Below are 22411 nucleotides of genomic sequence, written 5' to 3'. Positions count from 1 at the left end.
GCTTAAATAATATGAAAATGAGTATGTTGAGTTTAGGTCCCTCTTATTAAGGACAACACTCTTTCCTTCTGCATCTGTAGGATGCTTTCCGATGCATTAGTTGTTCTTGAATGGACTGCCTATCTGGCAGGTTTAGAGCTCAGTAGCCACTTAGCTGCCTTTTGCTCTTACGCTCCCAGGGAAGAAACAGGACAAGATCTTCATCTGCCCCATAATTCAGCAGCCAGAGCAGCAAGAGAAATAATGTTGTTAATTTTGATCAGAAATTGGTTATTTTTGCTTCCACAGCTCTTCTAGCTCTCAGATTGGTAGACCTAGCGGCTCATAGCAAATAGCAAAAGACCTGTCTAATTCAGAGAGGTTTTCTACTTCCCGCAGTGGTTTGCCTAACATAGGCTTGCTCAGCAGGTGTTGAGAAATAAACCACTGGTGTTAGCTAACTGAAACAGTAGCAGCAAAATTGTTGAGTGCTAGAGAGGTGCATTGTTATACACAGGCATCACATACTTTTTCCTTATCCAGCAGCAGCACATGTCAGAATCTTCTGTACACCTGTGGACTGAAGACTGAATTTGTGCTTGTGAATGTAGCAGCTCAGGGACTGTTTTTCTGACATTGGTTGAGATACTCGAGCCTGGTAGCTGACTGAAAGGTAAAACTTAGAAACATTCAACGTCTAAGAGAAGTTTGCTTGTTGAGGTAGGAATTGGAGCCTGGGAACATAGAGGGAAGCTAGATTTTCAATGAGATGAGGTATTCCGAGGCTATTCGCCAAGTCTACAAGCAGGTGCTGGTATGTGACAAAAATAATCTTGTTTATTATGGAAAAAACAATACATTTTAGAAGGCTAGAATATTTCTGTATATTCTTCTACAAGGGTCTCTAAAACTTCATTACACCAGAAATCTGCTAACTGACTGACCTAATTACCTTGAAACAAAATCAAGTGCAGTGGTCTCTGTGAGAACACATCTAATACCTAGATTTCTTCAGCGCTGCTTTGCAGCACTACAAGATTATCAAATCTAGATTTTTTTTTAATATAATAAATACGGAAATAGTTGCAAAGCTTCCTGACTTCAGTTGAAAATGTCATGAATAGCATCATAAATCTAACACTGCAACTCATCCAAGCTGCTGAAAAAGTTCTGAGCTAACTGTGGGTGTTTTACCATCGAATTTTTAAAGATCTTTTTCAAGTTTTTGTCATGACTGAAAAGTCAGTAAAATGAGTACGTATGTAGGTGCTATAGAGTTTGTTTTCAAAGCCAAATATAGAAACAATCTCATGAAATGATATGAAATAGAAAACAGTGCCCACCTCTTCCAGGAAGAACATTCATGAAAGATTGCCACTCCAGCCACAAATTTGGAGAAAAAGCTATAAAACTGTAGCAGTGGAATAGAAGGAAAATATCATATCTCTAAAATGACCTGAAGAGCAACTGAAAATAGAGAACTTCAATTCTCAAGCCCCTGTTAGCTTCATTAACACTACTTTGCATGCTGCTTAGCATGCTGGTTCTTACTGGACTTCTGTTTTTTCATTAGACTTTGCCTGGTAGGGAGCATAATTGTAGAATATGGTGATCAATATTGTATAGATGATCATAGATAATACTATTAATATTATTGATAATGTTATTAATATTGTGATAACATTTATGTTAATAATATATAATAATATTATTGATAATATTGTTAATATAATCTTTACAAGTGCATGCATATGTGGACCAGTTGAAAAATAAATTAAAAATTTGCTAACAGTGACAGACCAGCAATATAAGAAATGTTAATTTTCTCTGCAGTTTCACATAGGAAACAACTCTGGTAAGTATGTGGTAGCTTTTGGCATATCTTGGTTTGTCATCGGTAGTGACCACTTTAGTTATATGCACATGTGATCTTGCATATGTGTTAAGAACCAGCAATTCTGAAGCTGAAGGGAGATAAGTAATATTCAGAAATACTGTTAGACTTAAAGATTCAACATTAAGGAAATCGTGAGTGAAGGCATTGCATAATTAGCAGTTTAGTCTCTATAAACCTTTTATATGGGTTTATTGCCGTATGTAGTTCACATAAAATGTGAACAGTTGTTAAAAGGAAAGTAAAAAATAATTTTAGTATTGTAAGAATGTCTTCAATATGCAGTGAGATATACTAAAGAGGACAAAACTAGTTTAGACTATTAAAATGACTCACAGCACTACTCGTCATGGCATCTCATGACATCTAGAGACTAAACTGTCTCTTGTATGTCACAATAGTTAGCACTAGTAACACCATTTCAAAATAACAAGTTTTGAAGTGCAGTTGTCTGTAAGAGTTTTCTTGTCTTTTGTCTGACCAAAAATTTGTGTTTCTGATACATGTGGCAGTCTATATGTACATTAATCTTATTGTCTTCCTCTAGAAATTTACCACTACTGGAGTGCATACTGAGCTAGGTGATCTATCTGACCTTGTAGAGTAGTCTTTAAATAAGTCTATCAATATTATGTTTGCATCCATAAATGGAACTGGACATTGTTGACATCAGACAAGGTGAAAAGAATCCTACTAAACATGACATTAATTCAGGGATATTAATTAATGATCAAGTTCCTCTTAAAAGTGCCAAGAAGTTGCTAGGCTTAGATGACCATAAAAATTTTCAAAGGTAAATGATAAAATACAGACAGTGACCCATGTTTGTGGAGGTGCTGTATTCCCCTCCACAGCAGCCTAGACGATGCCCACAGCTCTTTGGAAGAGCTGTTTATTGATCTTCAGTTAGGTGCATAGTTAGGTGCCACCTGCAGACCACCGCAGCAGGGCTGTGGGTTCTCAAGGCTAGCTCTATGCTGTGTGCCTCGGCAGCAGAGTGCGTCAGAGGTGTGAAGAAAAGATGCGATCCCTGGCTGAGACAGCTGTACTAAGAATGTCCCCTGTTGCAGGTGCAGTTGTACAGTGAAGCTATTTGTTAGGGTTTTGGTGGAGTGTAGTGTGTCTTGCTGGGAGGGCAATGCTAGCAGAACAGACTACAGTGATGCAATCCTTCTTGCAAAGGTGTTTCGTTACTGTGCAGCGGCACACCACAATAGCCTTATCAGGAGATGAAGTTTTAGGTTCCATTGTAGATAACAATAGTGTATGGCTGAGCTAGCTCCTAAGTTCTGTTGTGTGCTGACATTTCTGAAGCAGCTTTGAATATGTTACTAAACAGTGGAGAAGAAATGATGTAAATGAAGACTGCAGCCAATCCATTTTTTCCTTTGTATGATCCTTTTACAGATGGCACCAAGTTCATTCCTTATTCCCTGCAAACTTCGAACATGTGCAGTGTGCTGCAGATATTTGAAGTGATAATGAACAGCCTTGTTGTTAATAACATTACAAGAGAGACGGTGATAAGGGCAGACAAGCAGGGAATGACTGGAGCTTGATCAGCAGTGGGGAATGTCAGTATCTCTGGCAGCAAGGAAGCTGAGAAGGCAAAGCAAGGCCAAGAACAAACTTTAACAGGCCCTTGGATTCAGGAGTAAGAATACTTTCACACCACTCCTAAAGCAAGCTTTTTGCTAGTTTATTTCCTTCATTATTCTCCACTGTAGAATGCTGTGACTTCTTTTTTTCTACACAGTCAATGAGGCATGTTGTAATAGCTATTTATTTTTTTTTACCCTCAGGGATTTTTTCCTTTAAAAAGAAAGGGATCATCTGGCTTTTTCACTTGGAAGGAGAAAAAATTGGGACATTGTTCTTTTTGCTTCCAAGCAAAAGTAGAGACTCTACCAAAGTAGAGAATGGATAGCTATTTACACAGCTACTGTGTCTGTACATCATTACAGTCTGTAATGATACTGCAAATAGTTATTGGTTGCTATTTGGGTTACATTCACAAAAACATAAAAAACACTCAAACATAGATTGCATGAAAATTAAAATCAATAACTAAACCTTCTTTGCATTGCATCACGTAACAATTTGAGCTTCTCAGTTCCTTCTAAAATTGCTGTTTTAAAAGGTATGTCATAGAAAATCTAGATACCTTGGCGCTTCTCTAATATATCTATGAATTCAAATTTGCTGTCAGTGAAGTTGTTCATTTTTCTGATTAATCTCAGTGGACGAATGGACAGTATTGTTTATTTACAGATGTTTATTATCTTTATGTCTTTCTTCTGTAGATCTGTAATTCTCTGCAATGACATGAAATGGAAGACCAGGTGATATTTCACTGCTGGCTTCCTTCATTGTCAAAATGCTTTTTTAAAAAAATATGGCCTTTTAAAATTAAGGGGGTTTTGTTATCAGTTTGTATTGAAGAACAGTAAATATTGTGTGTAATTTCAGAGCACATTAAAGCAGATAATGCATCTGGAATTTTGGATTTTTTTCTCAACCTTCTGAAAATTGTTACTTTTCATAGAAGTAAAGTTCCGTGTATGAAGAGAGCCCCCAAATCTGATGTGGTGACCCTGAGTAGTACAGCCAGCACCATCAAGATGTGGAAACCTTGATTTCTCTTTGAAGAGGTTTCAGTTTATAACCTTTCAGTTTGAGCAGCCTTTTTCTTTGATTCCATTTTTTCTGGTAACTGTAAGGTACTGAATACTGTGTACCCAGCTGGAGTTCTGGAGGTGTAGCCTAACCTAGACAGCCATTATCACAGTCTACAAAACCAAAATGGAACTGTGATACATGGCCTGTGATGATCCTTGTCAGCTGACTAAGTAAAAAGTTTTTTGTTTGGACTGTGATGGCAAGTTCTGTGAGAGCACTTTTTGGACCAGTAAGGGATCTGGTTGCCAAAACTAAGACTTAGGCCGTCATTTGGCTGTTGCTTCAATGCTCTTGATAATTCTGCTCTTCAGACATGTTTTGGAAGATAGCAGTACCTCCTGTTGTATTTTGTGGGGATCCAAATTGTGCTGGAGTTGACTGGCTGCAGTTTAAAAAACACTTGGACCATAACCCCAAGAGAACGAGGCTCCCTCTGGACCCTGGTCAATCATAAGTGTTAGAATGGAGAGTTTCTACACATGCAGTGATAGAGCTGTCTGATGGAAGTTGCCATGACTGTGAACTGCAGAGTCTTCAGAGTTATGTAGCTGTTGCGGGGGGGAAGGAAATGCTCAGAAATGCAAGTCTAACCTTATAAACCTGAACTCTGCCTAAATCCTGCTGGATACTGATAGGGCTGTTTAGATCTGTGCCATGGTCCTTAGAAATCAAGACTTTTCTCCTGTTGATGCCTGTGCTCTCAAGAAATGTTTACGATGCCTCTTGTGATAGTAACGACTTGCAAATGAGAATCAGTTTCAGTAGAGCTAATTGTATTGGAGCCACCATTTCCTCACGTGAAACATGAAGGACATTTGTTACTGGGAAACAATCCATTGCGTTTTTATAATCTTACTTGTGCTGTATTCTGAACAGAAGTCTGAACGCAATGAAATGCCATTCATTTGTGTTTTAGAAACAATGCCCTCTATTCTGAGAATATTTTTCCAAGCCTTATTTGCTAAAAGCAAGTCAGAGGAAGACAAAGTAAAAGTCATTCTTCATTTTAGCAGAACCTGTTGCTCTCCACTGGTCAGTCAGCACAGGAAATCAGCATGCTGAGAAAATACCTGCATGTCATGAAAAACCACAATGTGTTTCAAGTTGCTTTACAGACACTAAGCAAGTTGCTTTGGCTTCAGAAATAAAACTGACCCTACTTACCTTTCCTTTAGCCAGTGTCCTGTTCACATCTTCGGCAACAAGAATCACTTTGCTTGAAAAAATAGTTGTATGAGTAGTTCAGATATAACAGTTTTAGTTCAGCCTTGAGTGAATCAGCTGAAGAGCAGAATTTAATGCTTGTCTCTGCAATCTTCTGAGATGTGATAGCAAGTACTAGTGTTGCACCAGCGAAGCTTCCCAACACCTTAGTGAGCATATCCTGCTATATTTCTTTTCAAGGCTTTTGAAAAATTCAAGGGAGAGTGAGTAGATTTCTGCACACACTGGAACAAGAAATGTTTCAGTGTTGCTGAATCTTGATTTTTCTTAAGAAAAACCCATTATTCCAGAAAATTTTAATCTAGCTCTATTGCTATCTCACTGTCAGCAGCAAGTGAACGCAGGCAACTCAAACTAAAAGAAAAGCCTACTTTCTAAACTCAGAAATGCTATGCTAATCATGATGGAGCTAGTAGAAAATTCCTATCTACTCTGGGTCAAGTCACCAGAAGGCACTGGTCTTAGTGTGAGCTAGCCTTGAGTATACATAAAACAACTCGGCAACACTTTACAGGCATCTCAGGTGTTGCTTGCAGATCTCCTGGAAGACGGAGTTCATCCTGGCTACCTGTGAAATTTAGACAATGTTTTTATATTACATTCCATGATCTCTCCCTGGTGAAGTTTAGAGCAGATATATACCCCAATACCATGTGAATTTCATGTGACTTTTATGTGAAATCTGCAACAAAGCATTAATGTCTTTACAGAAATTATAAGAATTGATGATTACAGAAATGTATCATTTGCTTTAAACTCCCAGCCAAACAACAAGCTGTGGCAGTGCACAAAGATTTTCCCTTTGTTTGTATTTCAGATTATATTCTTTTAGTATTTTATCTTCTGCCCTTACTGTCAACTCTTTATTTCAAAATAAAAGAAATGAGAGAAATCTTGCTTTAATGAAGGCATTTATCTGTTGTTTTTAATTTTAGATCAGTGGTAGAGGAGATTGACGTGTAGCCGCTTGTATATGCTAGATCCTGGCCCGAGGCTTCCATGGGCTTCGTAGGCCTGCAGTGTACAAGCCTTTAAATGCTTCCTTGCTGAGAGAGTGCTTTGTGCACTGCACAGTGTTCTGTAGCTGCCTAGCAAAGAGCTTCACATTGTGGATTTTCTGTTGTCATCTGTTGCCTTTTAGGGGGAGAAAAAAAAAGAAACTTTAGGGAATTCTGTCTGAAAACAAATGACACTAAGAGATAAATAAAAGGCTTAAAACGTCTTCAGAAGTTGCGGTGCTGATTTTGCTTTGGTTTGAATTCAAAAGCTTACAGGAAAGCATGATTTTAAAAAGAATTTCAACACAGATGCTCATTCCTAGTGAAGCATAACCCTGAAAATCTCTCTTACTCCTACAGTATCCGAGAAAGGGACAGCAATGGTTCCTATGCCCTGTGTCTGCTGAATGATGGAAAAGTACTGCATTACCGAATTGACAGAGATAAGACAGGAAAGCTCTCCATACCGGATGGAAAAAGATTTGACACCCTCTGGCAGGTCTGTTACATTTGAATCACTTGGATATCTGTCATCATGTTTCCATAAAGCTAAGTCAGCTTGTTTTACTTTGCTGTGCAACAACAGTCTTTAGCTAAACAGCAATGTGTTTTGGCAGGTTATTTGTCATATGTTTCCAACTTTATGTGGTTTCTATACATGAAGATAATATATGTTAATGTAGAAAGCTATATAAGTGTAGAGAATGTAATCATTTTTAAATGTGATGTTGCAGCTTGGCCAAGTTCAAAATTGCTGTAATTATTATTCAGTTAGCTGAACATTCCTAGAATGGAAGACTGTTTTCATTGGCAAGTGACCGTATTCAATAATAGCTATGCTAGGTATAGTCTTTTGTTAATGTTTTTTATGACAGCAATAAACAGAATTCTAGGAAGCGTAAGGGGGATGGTTTAGGATGCTGTACACATACTGCATTCTTTAGCTTTGAAATTCTCTACCTCCAAGGCTGAAAAAGCATAATTTGCTGAGGGTTACCACCAAAATACGCCTGAAGCCTGGTAAAGATTAAGCAATTAAGGAATGCATAGCTGACTGTGCCATAGTCGATAATAAAAGTGAATACTGGAGAAATGACTGCATAAATTGAAAATGCTAAGGGAATTGACACCCCTGCAGAAATCTCTTATGTCCTCTTGCTTAAAATTCTATTAAAACAAGTAAAGTGAGTCACAAATCTAAAATATGAGTCTTTACTTGCATATATTAATTCTTAGCCTTTCCTGTAAATGTCCTGCATATTTCTTTCCTGGAGTCACTTGAAATTTAAAAGCAGCTATGCTGTCTTACAAGTTTTTTGAGTATGTCTGCAACTGTTTCACTCACAGTCCCCCTCCTTTCTACCCAAATGCACCAAAGGCAGAATAGCAGTAATGAACCTGCAATAAAATGGCATAGAGAGAGCAGTCCAGGAACACAAATGGCCGCAACTATTGGTGCTATACATTTATTAACTGCTTACATCCCATTGTGACTTTGAGGTCCAAAGAAAGCATTGCGTATTAGGACAATTCCTGCACTGCAGTTAAACCCATTTTGAAAAAAAAAATTAATTAAAAAAAGAGGGTGGGAACTCGGAGGTATAAAAAAGAAGTGATTTGCTCAGAATTACAAAACTGGTTAGTAGCAGAACTGGTGGGGAATGCTGAGTCTTAAAAATCCAGTTCCTGGATCAGGTTCCAGATTCATTCACAAGGTTACTTCAGAAACATGCACCCCTGCTAAAAAGAAGTAAAGATGAGGTGACAACATGTGCAGTAAAGATGTGCTGTATGCTGGTTCATTTGCTGTAATATATACCAATTATTGTAAATAGGCACACAATTTTAAGGAGACAATATATTTAATTATACCTCCCTTACCTTTTCATATCTTTTTCTCTCCTTCTCTTTTTTTTTCCCCTCTCATTCTGGTAGCTAGTTGAGCATTATTCATACAAGCCAGATGGATTATTAAGGGTTCTTACCATTCCCTGTCCACAACTTGGCTCAGAAAATGGTGAGTTATTCCTACTATTTTGAAACGTATAGTCATGCTGATGACGATAAAGATCTGTGCATTTTTTCCACTTGCCATAGCATGTAGGTGGGTGCAGGTTATGGTAGATTACAGTTGGATTAAAAAAATTTAACTGTTAAATTTCCAACTTTTCAAATGAGTTAAGATCTGCCAGACCATGCAGGATGGAGGCAGATCCTGTAGCTTAAAGGAGGCTACGAACTCCAATTATTGCTGGCTCTAAATTAATGTCAGATCCAAAATGTGCTTTGCTGCTCGAAGTGGCAGTGTGTGTTAGTTGGCCCACACGCACTACCAAGGTGGTCATCCCAGCACTCTTCCAACAGTCCTTAATCCAAGCCGAGGGCAGCACATCAGCAGCGCTGCTATAGGCATTCAGGTTGGGTGCAGATGTGTGCCCAACAGGTGAGTTGCTGGTAGATGAGGAGTTACTTCCCATGTTGTGGAGAGCAGGGCAGAACAAGGGGTTGGCTGCACCTGATGCTGCAAATCAATGTCAGAGAAACATTCCTTGATAACTTGGGCGAAGGGAGGGGAAAGGATAAGGTGAAGTGTCCTGAGGTCCAGTATGGTCTTTGGCCTGTTTCTTCTTTAATGTCATGTTAAATACTGATGAGACTTTGTCCTCCCTCTTGCCCTGACTGCCAGGGGAAAAAAAAGATGCTTCTGCCTGATCCTTGCCTAACTCGTACTATTCCAGAAGTGGTGTTTTCTCCCTAAGGCCTTCTTCTGTCATTCTGACTGGATACCAGTGCTATGGTGAGAGGATATGCCCGTACTTTTTCCACTCCTTTGAATCATTTAGGCACTGCACATACTTCAGTCTCTGTGGCAGCAAGAGCCAGAGTCTGCTGCACATTAGAGACAAAAGCAAAGAAGATGGGCCAGGAGAAACACTGTGATGTGATTTAAAAACTGGAAAGTTAGTCCCCTATGCAAAATTTTGTGTTCTTATAGTACATTTCTCACCTTGCTCAGTATCCTTCTACATTTGACTCTTTTACAGATAATGTTGTTTTTAACATGCGTTCTCCTCTTCCTGGAATCCCTTCTAAGGTAAGAGTAGGTGGTGATACAGCAGTAGTGTTCGTCTGAGAAGGCTTACAGTCACATTCTGCTCTAGGAATCCTAATGCTTGGATATTACTGCAGTAATGCATTTGTTCTTCTAGGGGTATAAACAGTAAGTTGAAAAGAATAAGCTTAGCATATTCTAGCATGGCTATTGCTTTCATCAGTATTTTCCATAAGCTATTCATCATTTAATTCTGTGAACTTCTTTTATACATACAATGTATGTGAAAATCAGTATTTTTCATATGCAAGATGCCTCGTTGATTGTCATGTTCTATAGTGACTGTATCAACACTAGGAGAGACACTGCTTTATGTTGTCCATTTTGAGAATCTGCTGACTGAAGCAGAAATGGAGGTTCAATTTATTTTCATATATGGTGTGTGCAGTTAACATCAGACTTTGCACAAGGGTTTGATTCCTTGTGCAGTGAAATTAGGGGAAGTTCCTTCATCAACTCCATGAAGAATGAGCAAGCCCATCTGTGATTATAATTGCCTAAGTTCTTAGAGTCCATTGATTAGAGGAGCCACCTGAGGTGTGATACATAACACCATCTCATTCAGCTGTAGTTAATCTCATCTGAAATAGGGAGTTTAATTCAGTTGTTTCACCACTCCCTGGAGAGTCTAATCATCTAGGTCATTATCTTGATGCAGTCCCACATTACAGAAAAAAATATTTTGGTTCAAATAGGCAATTACATTTATTTCAGCACTGTTGAGTCCCTGTGGGTCTGTGAACAATCATTCTCATACCACTACTTTCTGAAAATCAGGTGGCCTTTTAAATGATTGGAAATTGTGCAATGAAAATTGGTGTAATTTTTCAAACAATGTTGTCCTGAGGTTTGGATCTATGCCGTTTACAAGGACAGCCATGAAGTTTAAGCACGTGAGACCACATGTATATCATCTGGTATAGACACAGGTATAGTGATAGAGCAAGCATATTCAGTGTGGGAATACTATGTAGGTTTTAGATTGTCCATAGAAAATTTTGCAGTTTAAGTGTAAATGAAAGTAAATTCAAGAAATCTTACTTTAGGCATTTAACTTATCAAAGAAGTAGTAACAAAAAAACCCGTGTATCTGACTAAGTTGACTGATGTTTAGGTCTGTGCAATGAAAGTAAATGGGCCAGCCTCCTCTCTTTTCATCAGTGCATTGCAGTAATACCACCCCAGTTGTTCATGATACTTTACAGGTGAAAGACTCAGGCATACTAACAGGGTATAATTAATCTCGCCTGACATTAATGAACTCAAATGAAGAGCCAGGCATTCAGCAAATCACAAAGGCTCGCTTTTGAGGAATTTTGAAGCAAGAGAGATACACTTACCCATCCACATGTCCCTTCAGCCTAAAAGTGGTGGAATGACTTTCCACCAATATGTGCCTATGTCTTTCCAATCAGACCGGGCCTAGGTGATTAGTCAAGACTATGTGCCTTGCTTTTAGGTATCTATAGTTAGGTGAGATTAAATCCACGTGTACTTGAACATGTACTTCTCTAGCAAATAGCTGACTTAAATACACTTGGTCACTTGCACATGTTACATACAACCATTAATGTTTTCAGGATTGATCAGTAGTAGTTACATTTAAGACTCATCATGATGGATAGAAGGAAAAGCACCAAAGATATGAGGGAGATGTGTTGAGTGCATATTTTGCAAATATTCTCCTAAAATGTTGTTTAAAGCTACAGTAAGTTTGATGTTCTTAACTCCTTAAAACTGAAATCTGAATTTTATGTTTTCTTTAGGAATTTTATAAAACCAGCCTGCTAAGTTACTTTCCTGTAGTATAAATGTAGAAAATAGAAAGTGGAAAATTTTAAATTAATATTATTATTTATGGAGCTCAAAGACTTCAGTTAGTACTGCCAGGTTCTTCTACATTAATATCTATCTGCAAAGCCAGTAACTGACTAAAGACACTCATGTAGATTCTTCTATATGCAGAGCCTGAAATACAATTAATTCAGATTGCAAAAACAAAAAAGCATCCTGAAAAGAATGAATACAATCACAAAGTCTTATGTAGAGGATGTGCAGTCTATCTTCACATTATTTACACCATCATAATTAAGATTTAATTTTTAAAGCTTCTGACATTTCTGAAGCACTGCACCTTTTTTATTTTACAAAATGGATTGCCAAAATATGTGAATTGGGATTGTGAATGTTTGAGTTGGGACTCAGAATAATTGTGATGAATTGGAGAAATGTCCTGGGAAAAAAAAAAGGTGAAGTTCAGCAGAAACTAGTGGAAGATATTACACTTCTAATAGTCAGCTGTAGAACACAGGATGGAGAGCAGCGACAGTTTTTCAGAGGTTGTGATGCCTGTAACAGATCAGAACAGGAACAAGGACCAGCAACCGTCATGCTGGTAGAAGAAAGGGAAACATCAAGAGTGTTTCCAGCTTGTTCAACACTGGTAAGGTCTCAGGTGGAATACTTTCACCAGTTTTTGGCACTGCACCAAAGAATGTTGTCCAACAGGAGATAATCCAGAGCAAGGCAACAGGAATGATCGTGACTTGTGAGAAAAGATTGGTTAGAGTAAAGAAGCAAAAGAGAGAGATTATAGGGACAGAACATGATTAACAGCCAAAGAAAGGAAGGTAGTAGGCTGTTCTGAGAGATAATCTAATAATGGTGTTCCCATCCAGACCAATTTTTCAATAGTTTTTTTATTTCTATATATATATTAATGGCTGAAATATACTGGTGAGATTCCAAAGCCTTAATGGAGAGCATGCCCAAACCTGAAGCTGCTTTGAAGCTAAGAGGCTGCATGACCGCTGTAGAAAGATCTGCTGGATAATGTGCAAGGCAGACTGTCCCACTAATTTAGCTGCAAACTCTTGGTGTGTAAGGGCTTGGAGTAAAATTTACAACTTAGAGGGAAGGGATTTGTGTAGTATTTCCTAATGCTCCAAAACCAAACTTAGAGTAACAAAATGTTACTGTTTCTTGTCCACTTTTCTGTAATCTGGACATCTCCTTTTTAGTGATACTAATATGCTTCCTCTGCAAAAGGAAGGACTTTCTGCCGGAAAGTCTGTATTGGAGATAATTTCTCCATGCAGAGTATGGAGGCTTACATTTTCTTACTTCTCTCAGCACATGCATGGACTAGGACTTTTCTTGCCTTTCACCAGAGGCTCCATAACTACATTTAAGGTGGTTTTGATCCCCTTTGACTTTGTAAATTACTTTTTTCTCCCTGCACATCATCCCAATATGTATTTAAACCTGCAGGGGAGCTTTTGATATGAGCCTAAAATCAGTTGTTGACATTATAGCGAAGCTGCCAACTTCTGGCCACTTCCCAAATTCTCCATGTAACTTTTTTCAGTATTTTATTTGTTTAGCCACAGTTTATCAGATAGTAATAATAGACCTAAACCTTATGAGTACAGCCTAACTTTAGACTAGTACTGTTGCTGTCCCTGATTAAATATTCCTCTTAGCATGCATTTGTATATCTAATACAAACATTTGGGTTAAGCAGTATTACCATCTAGGCAGTACAGGTGTTACTTGGTCAAGTGCTGGGAGATACTCTTGTCGGTAAAGTATAATGAACCGTGTTCACCATGGGCAAATGAGTACTTAACCTCTTAGAGAATTTATCTGTTGCAAAACTATAGCTAAGAAGTGCTTCAGTTTTCATTTATTCCCCATATGGAAAGAGAATAAAAGAAAACAGCAGATTCAGTAAGCTTTTTCAATATGCAGTAACTGAATTTTTCTGTATCACAGCCATGAAGACTATCAGGCATCAAAAAAGTTTCTGTTCTTCCAGCAGGAATAGGAACTGCGTGGCTGTCCTTACTGTTTTGAAACAAAAGATACCTTTTTTATGTGAAATCAAACTTTTTTTCCTAAAAAAGAAAGCTAGGAAAAATACCGATCCTATCCATTAGAAAAGCTATCTTTTCAGGAAAAAAAAAATATCCAAATGAGTTATTTAAAAGTTCAGAACATCTAACTGTAAGTCAGTTCAAAGGCTGTTTAAAGTGGCTGAGAATGTGGCTCAGATTATTATTTCAACCTCAGCATCAGCCTAAATGCTTGGTTAATAAGCACTGCATCGCAGTTTTAATTAGGCAGGTATGATCTCTGAGTGATCCCTAGAAATGCTAATTAGTCATGTTTCATTAAATTAATGTATTATTGTAAAACATATTTGCATTTATTTTAAAAGTATCTGTATACAGAACATAAGGGCACATGTAAAATTTAAAGCGTGTTCATTTTTGTTCAGAATTAATATCAGTTTGTGTGCTTTTTGCTTAAATAACCACATTTTTTTGTTTTAAGACCAAGGTGTGCTTCAAATCTCGCTTGATACAGTAGTCATACTTCAAGACACTAGCTGTCAACTGGTTTACATTGCTAAATATGTTGGGGGGTGTCTAAAGTTCAGTAACAGAGGCAGGAGAAACATACTGTGTAAAAAATCTGGGGAAAGGGCAATGTTCTTGAATTTAAAAACTGCCTTAAGGTATATCTACATAATCAAGATGGTTTGAGAGTAATACAGCTGAAAGAAAATTTAGTACTAAGATTTACTATACTACATTGGTTTAATGCATCATATGTGTACTTGCAGGCACACACAAAAGACAGGTTGAGTGTTTTGTTCTTGTATACTACGTCTGTTTTGTAAAATACCTTTAGCTATTTTCCTGACACATTTACTGTTCCTCTTTGACATTGTGGTTTCTAGAGTTGGGCAGGAGGTGGAATTATCTCAAGACTCAAATCGTACACCTTTCCAAAGGCTGGCAGCAAAAAGGTGCCTCATATAGTCTTTTTAGGTTTTTGACTGAGTTAAAAGGACTTACACTTGACTAATTTCACTCTTTCTCCCCCCCTCCCTTTTGGCTTGCTGTTACTAAATGTGTGTCTTAGATACTAACAATCGGATTGTGAAGATTTTGTAGCCTTTCTGCTTCTTTCCTAATCATCTGCATAATTATGGCCTTGATTTTATAACTAAAGCAATGGTTTTAAAGAAGTTGTAAAAATTGAGGGACTATTTTTAAGTAATTTCTCACATCCCAAAATATTAGTGCAGATCTTAATATGTCTGCAAATAAAATGTGATAAAATGTTTTTCAAAAAATGGTCACTTAGAGCAGAACCAAATGATATTTCTACTCTGAACTATCATTCCTAATCAGAAAATTGGCTTACTTACACAGTGCTGTTACTGAGCACATTTAGGAAACGACTTGTTAATATCAACCACAAAATACGTTCTTACAGAACCTGTGTGCACAAATCTTGTTATGCATTGACAATGTTGTAATGTTAATTACATTTGGGCAAGTGTAAGATGTCACAAGACCAAGCAGAATGGGAAAGGTGATAAGATGTCAGGGAGCCAAGGGGAACCCAGCCCTGTACTAATGAAAATGCTGCTGCGTGGCCAGAAAATTGTGCTGTCCAGTAATTAATATAGTTGTGAAGCATGTGACAATGAGTATGTTTGCATGCTGAGAATAACACGTGTTCCTATTCTACCCATGAGTCTCTCTTTTTGTTTATTTATTTATTTCTTGCCAGTTGCTCTTCAACACAGATGAGCAGACATAAAAAGCCCAAGAGGTATGCTGCTGTTCAGAGTGAAAAACTGTTTGACATATACTGTGTTTGATAATCCTGGTAGATAACAATTATTCTTTTTTTATAACTTCAGTTCATTTTTATACTGAAGTACCAATACCTGTCGTCATCTGTATACCCTTACAGAACCCATGTCTTGTTTTTAATGTGCTGTCATCTTGTACAAATACATATACAGTGTCAGGACATGTTCTAAAGCCATCTGAAAAAAACTACCATACTATCACACATTAGACAAGAGAATATTTTGGTTTTGTTCAGAAAAGTGAGTGTGGGGTCTGAATTACGTAGACATGGCTTTGGTCATTCTGCTGTCTGTTCACCTGGTAAACCTGTGCTTCTCTCTGGTTGCTTTCTGCAGTCAAATACCTATTTTCTGCCTTCTGGGGAGCATACACAGAGTACCAACTGAAGCATGTTGGCAAAGACCAATCATTTGAGAAAATAATTTCAGAAATCTGATTTGATCACCATGTACGTGTACTTAACCCTGAATATTCAAACCCACAAATTTAATCATACTGAGAAGTTTTAGACTCTAAACAAAAGTCCTGCTCTGAACATTTCCAAGATTTACCATCCATTAACCCCAACATGCAGAGTTTACTTTAGACCTGTTTAATTAGGCAGTTATTTCTCTTACGTCAAAAACTTTCAGACAGTAAAGTGGAAAATGTATGCTGTTATATTTATTCAGTCTTGGAAATTAAGGGTTTTTTAAATGTCACAAACTGGTTATTTGTACATAATTTTAGCACTCACATCAAAATTTTTCAAGCCATTTTACTCACAAATGTAAAATTGGCAATTTAGACGACAATTTAAATGAACTCGTGCCACCTAGTGGCGACTAAGATGTCTTAGCCAAAGCTCATTGAGGATTTGGCTAATAAGGTCTTTGTCATGCAGTATGTTGCTATTCAGTTTGGTTTAGCAAAACAAGACGACTTTATAGTCCTACATATATATTTGCAGTTTTGCAAATCAGAATTATTAACCTGAAAAGAAATAGCACTTGCTGTACTGATTGCCTTCATAAGTCTATTCTTTACTATAAAATTATAATCTTTACTATAAAAATCAGACTTAGAGTAGTTAGAGCCGTTTCACTTATATTTTAAAGCAACAGTATGTGGGTCATGTTCTCATTGCATCAGCTAGATGCTATCAAACCTACTGAGGCTTTAGCCATGTGTAGAAAGTGGTATTCCTTTTACTAGAAAGATATCTTTGAGTTAGTGCAAACTCTCTGACTCCTGCTTTCCTCTCATTGTGGATGTGGCTATGTTACTATAAAAGTGCCACACTAGTTTAGCTAGTCCCCAGTAAGGGGAAGAATGGCATATTTAGATTAGCTTAAATATGGGTACCTGAGAAGTTTAGCCAATGAAAATTAAACCCTAGCAGAGGAAAAAAAAAAATGTTGATGTGAAAACAGAACAGGCTCACAACAGATTTCTAGTATGACAGCATAAAATGACAGCCTGCCCCATAGTTTACAAGTGTACATACCACAAGGTGTCACATAATACGTGCCATTTTTAACAGGCTCCTCTAGTGGACCCTTTTCTTGTTTCCCTTTTTACTGGATGAGCAAATCCATGCTCATTTTGCCCATTCTGTGCTTCTTGTAAGAATACAAGGAGTAATCTCGTACGCTATACCTTGGTTGTTTTAAGACAAAACTCCCTTTGTCAGAAAAAGGTCTGCAGAATTAAACTTGCTGTTTTTAAAGTGTAGGGCAGAAAGGACTCTGGATTTAAATGACAGTTAAATAAAAAAGAAATTCTATTGTATAATTACCCAGACCACTGTACATGCAATGATACATACCTCCTGCACCATTTCTAGTCAGCCTTCAAGAGAAAAATTCCAACCTTTCTGCTAGCAAATCCTATTCAAAGGCACGCAGGGTGCTATATGCCACAAATTCATAACTGGCAGAACTAAAGAAAAATATTTGAGGTTTTCTGAGTGCTGCACAATATTCCCAAGTTACTAATATGAGCTGAAAAGGTACCCGTGAAACATCAAATTGCAGTTCAACCAGAAATATTAATGAAAAAGCCATTGTTAAGCTGTTTAATCAAATTGCAGCAATGGGGAATATCATTCCACACATACGTATATATTAGTTAACTAACCTAACACTGATGATATGTAAGACATTATCACTCATCTTAAACATGAGCAGCTCTCTGAGAAAGAGAACGCGCTTTGTTAGATGTGGTGTCACTGTGTCATTTCCAATTCACAGCTGCAGAGTTTTATTCACAAGCACAGGAGTGATGCACTCTTTTTTTTTTTTTTTTTTTTTAATGCAGGTCCTGAACAAAAGCATCCAATCTTTTCTGATTCTTTTATTTTGTTCTTGAATTGCAAAGACCAGAAATGTGTCTATACGTCTGATTTGAGGAGTCAGCTGTGTCATGGCCAGAGCTGTATTTTTACCAGCTGTTCTGCACTGGTGAATGGATTCTTGAGATGTATGAATTTGGTGTACATGAATTCTGTTTGGCCAGTCCAAAGTATGCCAGTTCACATGCTGAGACCTAGGATCAGGGATATTTAACTACCTCGCTAGTCTGCAACTAATACTAATCACATGAGACCTTATGCCCTCCAAGGTTTTTTTAAATTTGTGGGGTTATCCAGTACTGTCTGAGTACTTCTTAAGTGTTTCTGCCCTGTTGTTCAACAGCAATCAGATGAAGCTTACTTATCAGACCTGTACAAGGTGTTGCAGTGGAATTGGTAATTTCCATCATTATGATTCAGCCTGCAGGGCTATACTGTCATCAAAAAAACATCACTTCTTCAAAGAGTAAGTTCAAGTCCATTTGAAATCTTGAGCTTATAATTTTCAAAGGCCTTTCCCAAAGTGTTTGTATTTCATTTCTCGTAAGCTTGGGTTGCGATGAGGAAAAGTGGTACATAATCTTGTTACTCATCTAAAAATGAGGAAAATCTGCTGAAGTTGTACCCTTCTGTGAGCTGAATTTATCTTCCTTGTTATGTAACAGGAACTACACAAACTCTATCCAGCACTTGACTGTTTGTGGGAAGAAAAAAAACGGAGCTGCCATGTTTCATTGGTTAGCTTGGACCTCCAGCTACACCTATGTGACTTTACCTAATTGTCACTGCAGAAAACATTTCAATGTTTAAAGTGAGGGGGGCATTTCAAGGCTTCGGTTCAGATATTCCCATCAGACTTTCTGGTGCACAGTTGAGGTACTCCCCACAGGGAAGAGAGGACAATTGATAGTCCTATCAAAGCTTTCAAAAAGCAAAGGAGTCCCAGTGTGATGCAGTCTCTTCTGGATGTCATTTTCTGAACACTTTGCATTTCTATCAGAAAGATTATTTTAAGGATAAAGTATGCAAAAGATATGCTTTGAAACTGTGATTCTATAATTCCTAAGTATTTCAGAACTTTTCTTCCAGTATCCTGGAAACTGCCACTAAAGACTCAGCATCTCAGTCCCTTTCTTAGGCAGTCACCATATTTTTATCCTTTTTTTCCCACTCTACTTTTGGACCCCTTGGCCAAGAATTTTTAACCAGAGGCTTCTATAACATCCATGCAATGTAGCAATTTGCACCTGCTTCCTTTGTACTTGTATCTGTCTAGCAACAGGTATTAATGTCAGTCCATATTGCTTTGTATCCACTCAGTTAATTGATTCCAATTACCTTTTGGAATGTAAAATGGTCTCCCTTTTATAGTATAAATATAGTTGATGTAGGAAGCAAGAATACATTCAGGAAGCTATCCAGTGGAACTATAATCACTTCTTAGTAGTAATGCTGAATGGGTCAAGTAAGTAGCAATGAGATAAAAAACTCTAAGCATTCTTGATGTGTTCTGAAGTAATACAGGATATATTAAATGCACAAACTAAAATCACTGTGGTCTCAGTAAGTATAATTCCATCTGATTTGGTTTTGCTTTGCGAAAGGTTATTAGTATTTTTGACTGAACATAAGCATTTCCCTATATATCCTGACATAGTGTAGGTAAAGACTGTCCTAAGTGTTCACAGTGAAACTGCCAGCCCACCACTTGAGATATTTAGGATTGAGTTCCAATCTTAGTGAGGTTTTTTGGGTGAGTGAATGGCCTTTGTGTGAAATAGAGTGATACAGGTCTTGGAAATACAGGTCTTAACTTGCCACTAGACCTGGCAAGGTGTACCAGACTAGAAAAACAAAACTAGAGCTGAGGATCTTGTTTTATACCATTCATTTGCCTCCTTGTTCTTGAGATGGGCGGGTCAGTCTCAAAACCATCTCAGGGTTCTTGCCCTGACAGCAAATGGCCTTTCAACACTGTTCAACGAGACTGAGCGATTCAAGTCAGAAACGTTACCTTTACCATCCCTGATGCCACCATGCTCGTCCTACCAGGTCAGAATCTTGCCGACTGTCAGCCTCCCACTCAGGGTTTGCTGTAAAATCTATGTAGTGGAACCTTTTCTGCTTCATCCAACTGGGCAGATCACTTCATTGCAATTAAAAGTCTGTACCACCCCGGTCAGGCCTTTTCCCTACAAAATGCAGTTTGCAAGTGATAAAACTAATATTGCACTCAATAACTCACTCCTGGACATTTCGCAAGCTGTGTTTCTCTTTACTTGAAAACCACAACTGTTTCAGGCAGGAACTTATGCCACTGAAAGCTTTAGTTATTAAAAAGAATTTTATACTCAAATATTTGCAAAATAGCCCTATCCAGTGTTTTGCAAGTACAATATACCTTTGTTTCCTATTTGAGCTGAGCAAACTCGTGTTGATGTTCGAACTTCTGGTTTTAAACCACTCTCTTAGGAGGGTGAGGTCACTCATGAGTAGAGCAAAATTTCTACACTGAGAAAGAAAAGGGACTAAACTGCAGAAATAAGTTCTGTAATTCCCTGTTCCTGACAGTTTACAGACAGAAAAGAGCAAATTATAAGTTTCTCTCTTCTATAGTTTATTGTGCCAGACTCATCCTTCAGCCAAGGAGCTCCAGAACACACTGTGTTTGTGCTGGGGAGGTTTGTATGCTCCATAGTATTCCTCTGACAAAGAGTAAAGGCAGAGGGATTGTATTCGAACCAGATGCTCAAGTACAGTAAGAATTAGCTCATTTTCTTCCTCCTCAGAGCGGACAGACTGGCCTAATATCTGGCCCATAATGTTTGTCCATGACGTTACACAAGTCTATTAAAATAATTACTTTTTATCCCAGTTTCTTCCTAGTGGAGTCACTCTGTAACACCCACAAGAGAAACAGGGAAGTATTTTTTGTTTTCATTTGTGCTAGGAGTTTCTCTATGGCCTAGATTTGTAGAGAGATATCCTGGAGAGGGAGGAAGGACAGATTGAAGAGAAATCCTTATGACTACCTGTGTTAAAAGGAAGATTTGAAAAGAGCATGTAAATTTAATATCTGCAGAATAAGATTTGTGCATGACCCATTCCAGTTAATTCTCTCAGATCAAATGCTCTGAAATATTTGCAATAACTTTTAATGCTTCAGCAGTGTATATTTCATTTGGCCTGCATATTTACTCAAGCAATAACCTCCAAAATGAAATAAACTTTGTTGGATCCCTTTCTTACTTTCTGATTCTCACCTATGTGTCTTTTGCAATCATTATGCCATAATCCTTGGGGGAAAAAATGCTTTTGACCTACCTATTCATTGCTAAACATAAAAACTTTATTTGTGTACTACAGCTTCAGCCAACTATTGGCTACTCACCTGATGAAGCACCTTTTAATCCTTATGTGCTGCAAAGAAAGAGAGGTCTTACAGGAGCAGAAAAAGGTAGGCAGAGTAATTTATGTCATTAATACACTTGCCTTCTTTATGCCAGAGATCTCTCCTCAACCCATATTTCTTTTTTCCTGCATATATTTCACACCATGTTGTGTATTGGTTAGCCACTATCGTAGCTCAAACTGCCAGATGTCACCATCTGTAATAAAAGTCATTTAGCAGAAGTCCCTTTTTCTGTGTTGAAGAGAAAGGTTATTACTTCCTTGACTCTAGAAGCCTCATCCTTGCACTTCATAAAAAGAATTGTGCCCTGTTGCATCCACAGTGTCAAGCTGGTGCTCAGGCTTTCTGTAAATGCAACTAAAGATGGGTGCCTAAGAATAAACTACATATAAGGCAGCATTCTGAGTGAAGAGTTGTCCGAGGTAACTAATGGGAAGTACTAAGAAGAAGGGCCAGCCTTTAACCCTCCTGTCAAGGAACCTGCTGGTTTCACATTATACAGATGCTCAATAGTTAGAGCATGTCACCAGGTGGAGGTCACTCTCTTTTGAGGTGTTCTAAAGTGCCTGTAGCTGGACTGCATGTGGTTTCTTTATAATGCCCTCATAAGTCAAACACACTGATGATCCTGAACATAGAACGGGTGAATATAGTAGCTATGGCAGCAAAAATGTCTCACATAATGTCTGATTTTTTCATTGATTGAACTGCAGGTGATCAGAGGGAGGCCTTACCCATGGATACGGAGGTCTATGAAAGTCCATATGCTGATCCAGATGAAATTAAACCAAAAAATGTCACTCTTGACAGGAAATTGTTAACCTTGGAGGAAGGAGAGCTTGGGTCTGGCAACTTTGGTACTGTAAAGAAAGGGTTCTATAAGATGAAAAAGTAAGTGTTTCCTTCTATTTTCATGGAGTCTAATATGTGAAAGCTCTAGCCTTTATTTTGTGGAGCAGCAGTAATCTTTGCATGTCATTTCGGGGGACAGACTGTACCTAAGTAATTTGGGCTACCATTCACCGGTTTCTTTCTTTGTACATACACTCATACACTAATTTTCTGTACACTCATTTTCTGTTCCTCTGCTGGCAGACACTTCTTTGCCT

At 37.9% G+C, this 22411-nt stretch overlaps 1 protein-coding gene across 4 annotated transcripts in view; it reads left to right on the top strand.

The window, feature by feature from the left end:
• SYK (spleen associated tyrosine kinase) overlaps positions 1 to 22411 on the top strand; it is a 55477-nt gene that overhangs the window by 25450 nt on the left and 7616 nt on the right. Inside the window, exons 4-9 of one of the 4 annotated variants that reach the window (XM_052778005.1) lie at positions 7135 to 7273; positions 8710 to 8791; positions 9819 to 9868; positions 14631 to 14699; positions 21257 to 21347; positions 22016 to 22193. In XM_052778005.1, the coding sequence (XP_052633965.1) occupies positions 7135 to 7273; positions 8710 to 8791; positions 9819 to 9868; positions 14631 to 14699; positions 21257 to 21347; positions 22016 to 22193 (609 nt within the window). Of the gene's footprint in view, positions 1 to 7134; positions 7274 to 8709; positions 8792 to 9818; positions 9869 to 14630; positions 14700 to 21256; positions 21348 to 22015; positions 22194 to 22411 lie in introns of those variants that run through there. The other 3 variants (XM_052778006.1, XM_052778008.1, XM_052778007.1) reach the window with 3 other exon arrangements.

The sequence above is a fragment of the Harpia harpyja genome, chromosome Z, assembly GCF_026419915.1.
Source record: "Harpia harpyja isolate bHarHar1 chromosome Z, bHarHar1 primary haplotype, whole genome shotgun sequence".
NCBI lineage: Eukaryota > Metazoa > Chordata > Aves > Accipitriformes > Accipitridae > Harpia > Harpia harpyja.
Note: the sequence above shows the minus strand (reverse complement) of the source record. Positions and strands in the feature narration are given on the sequence as shown.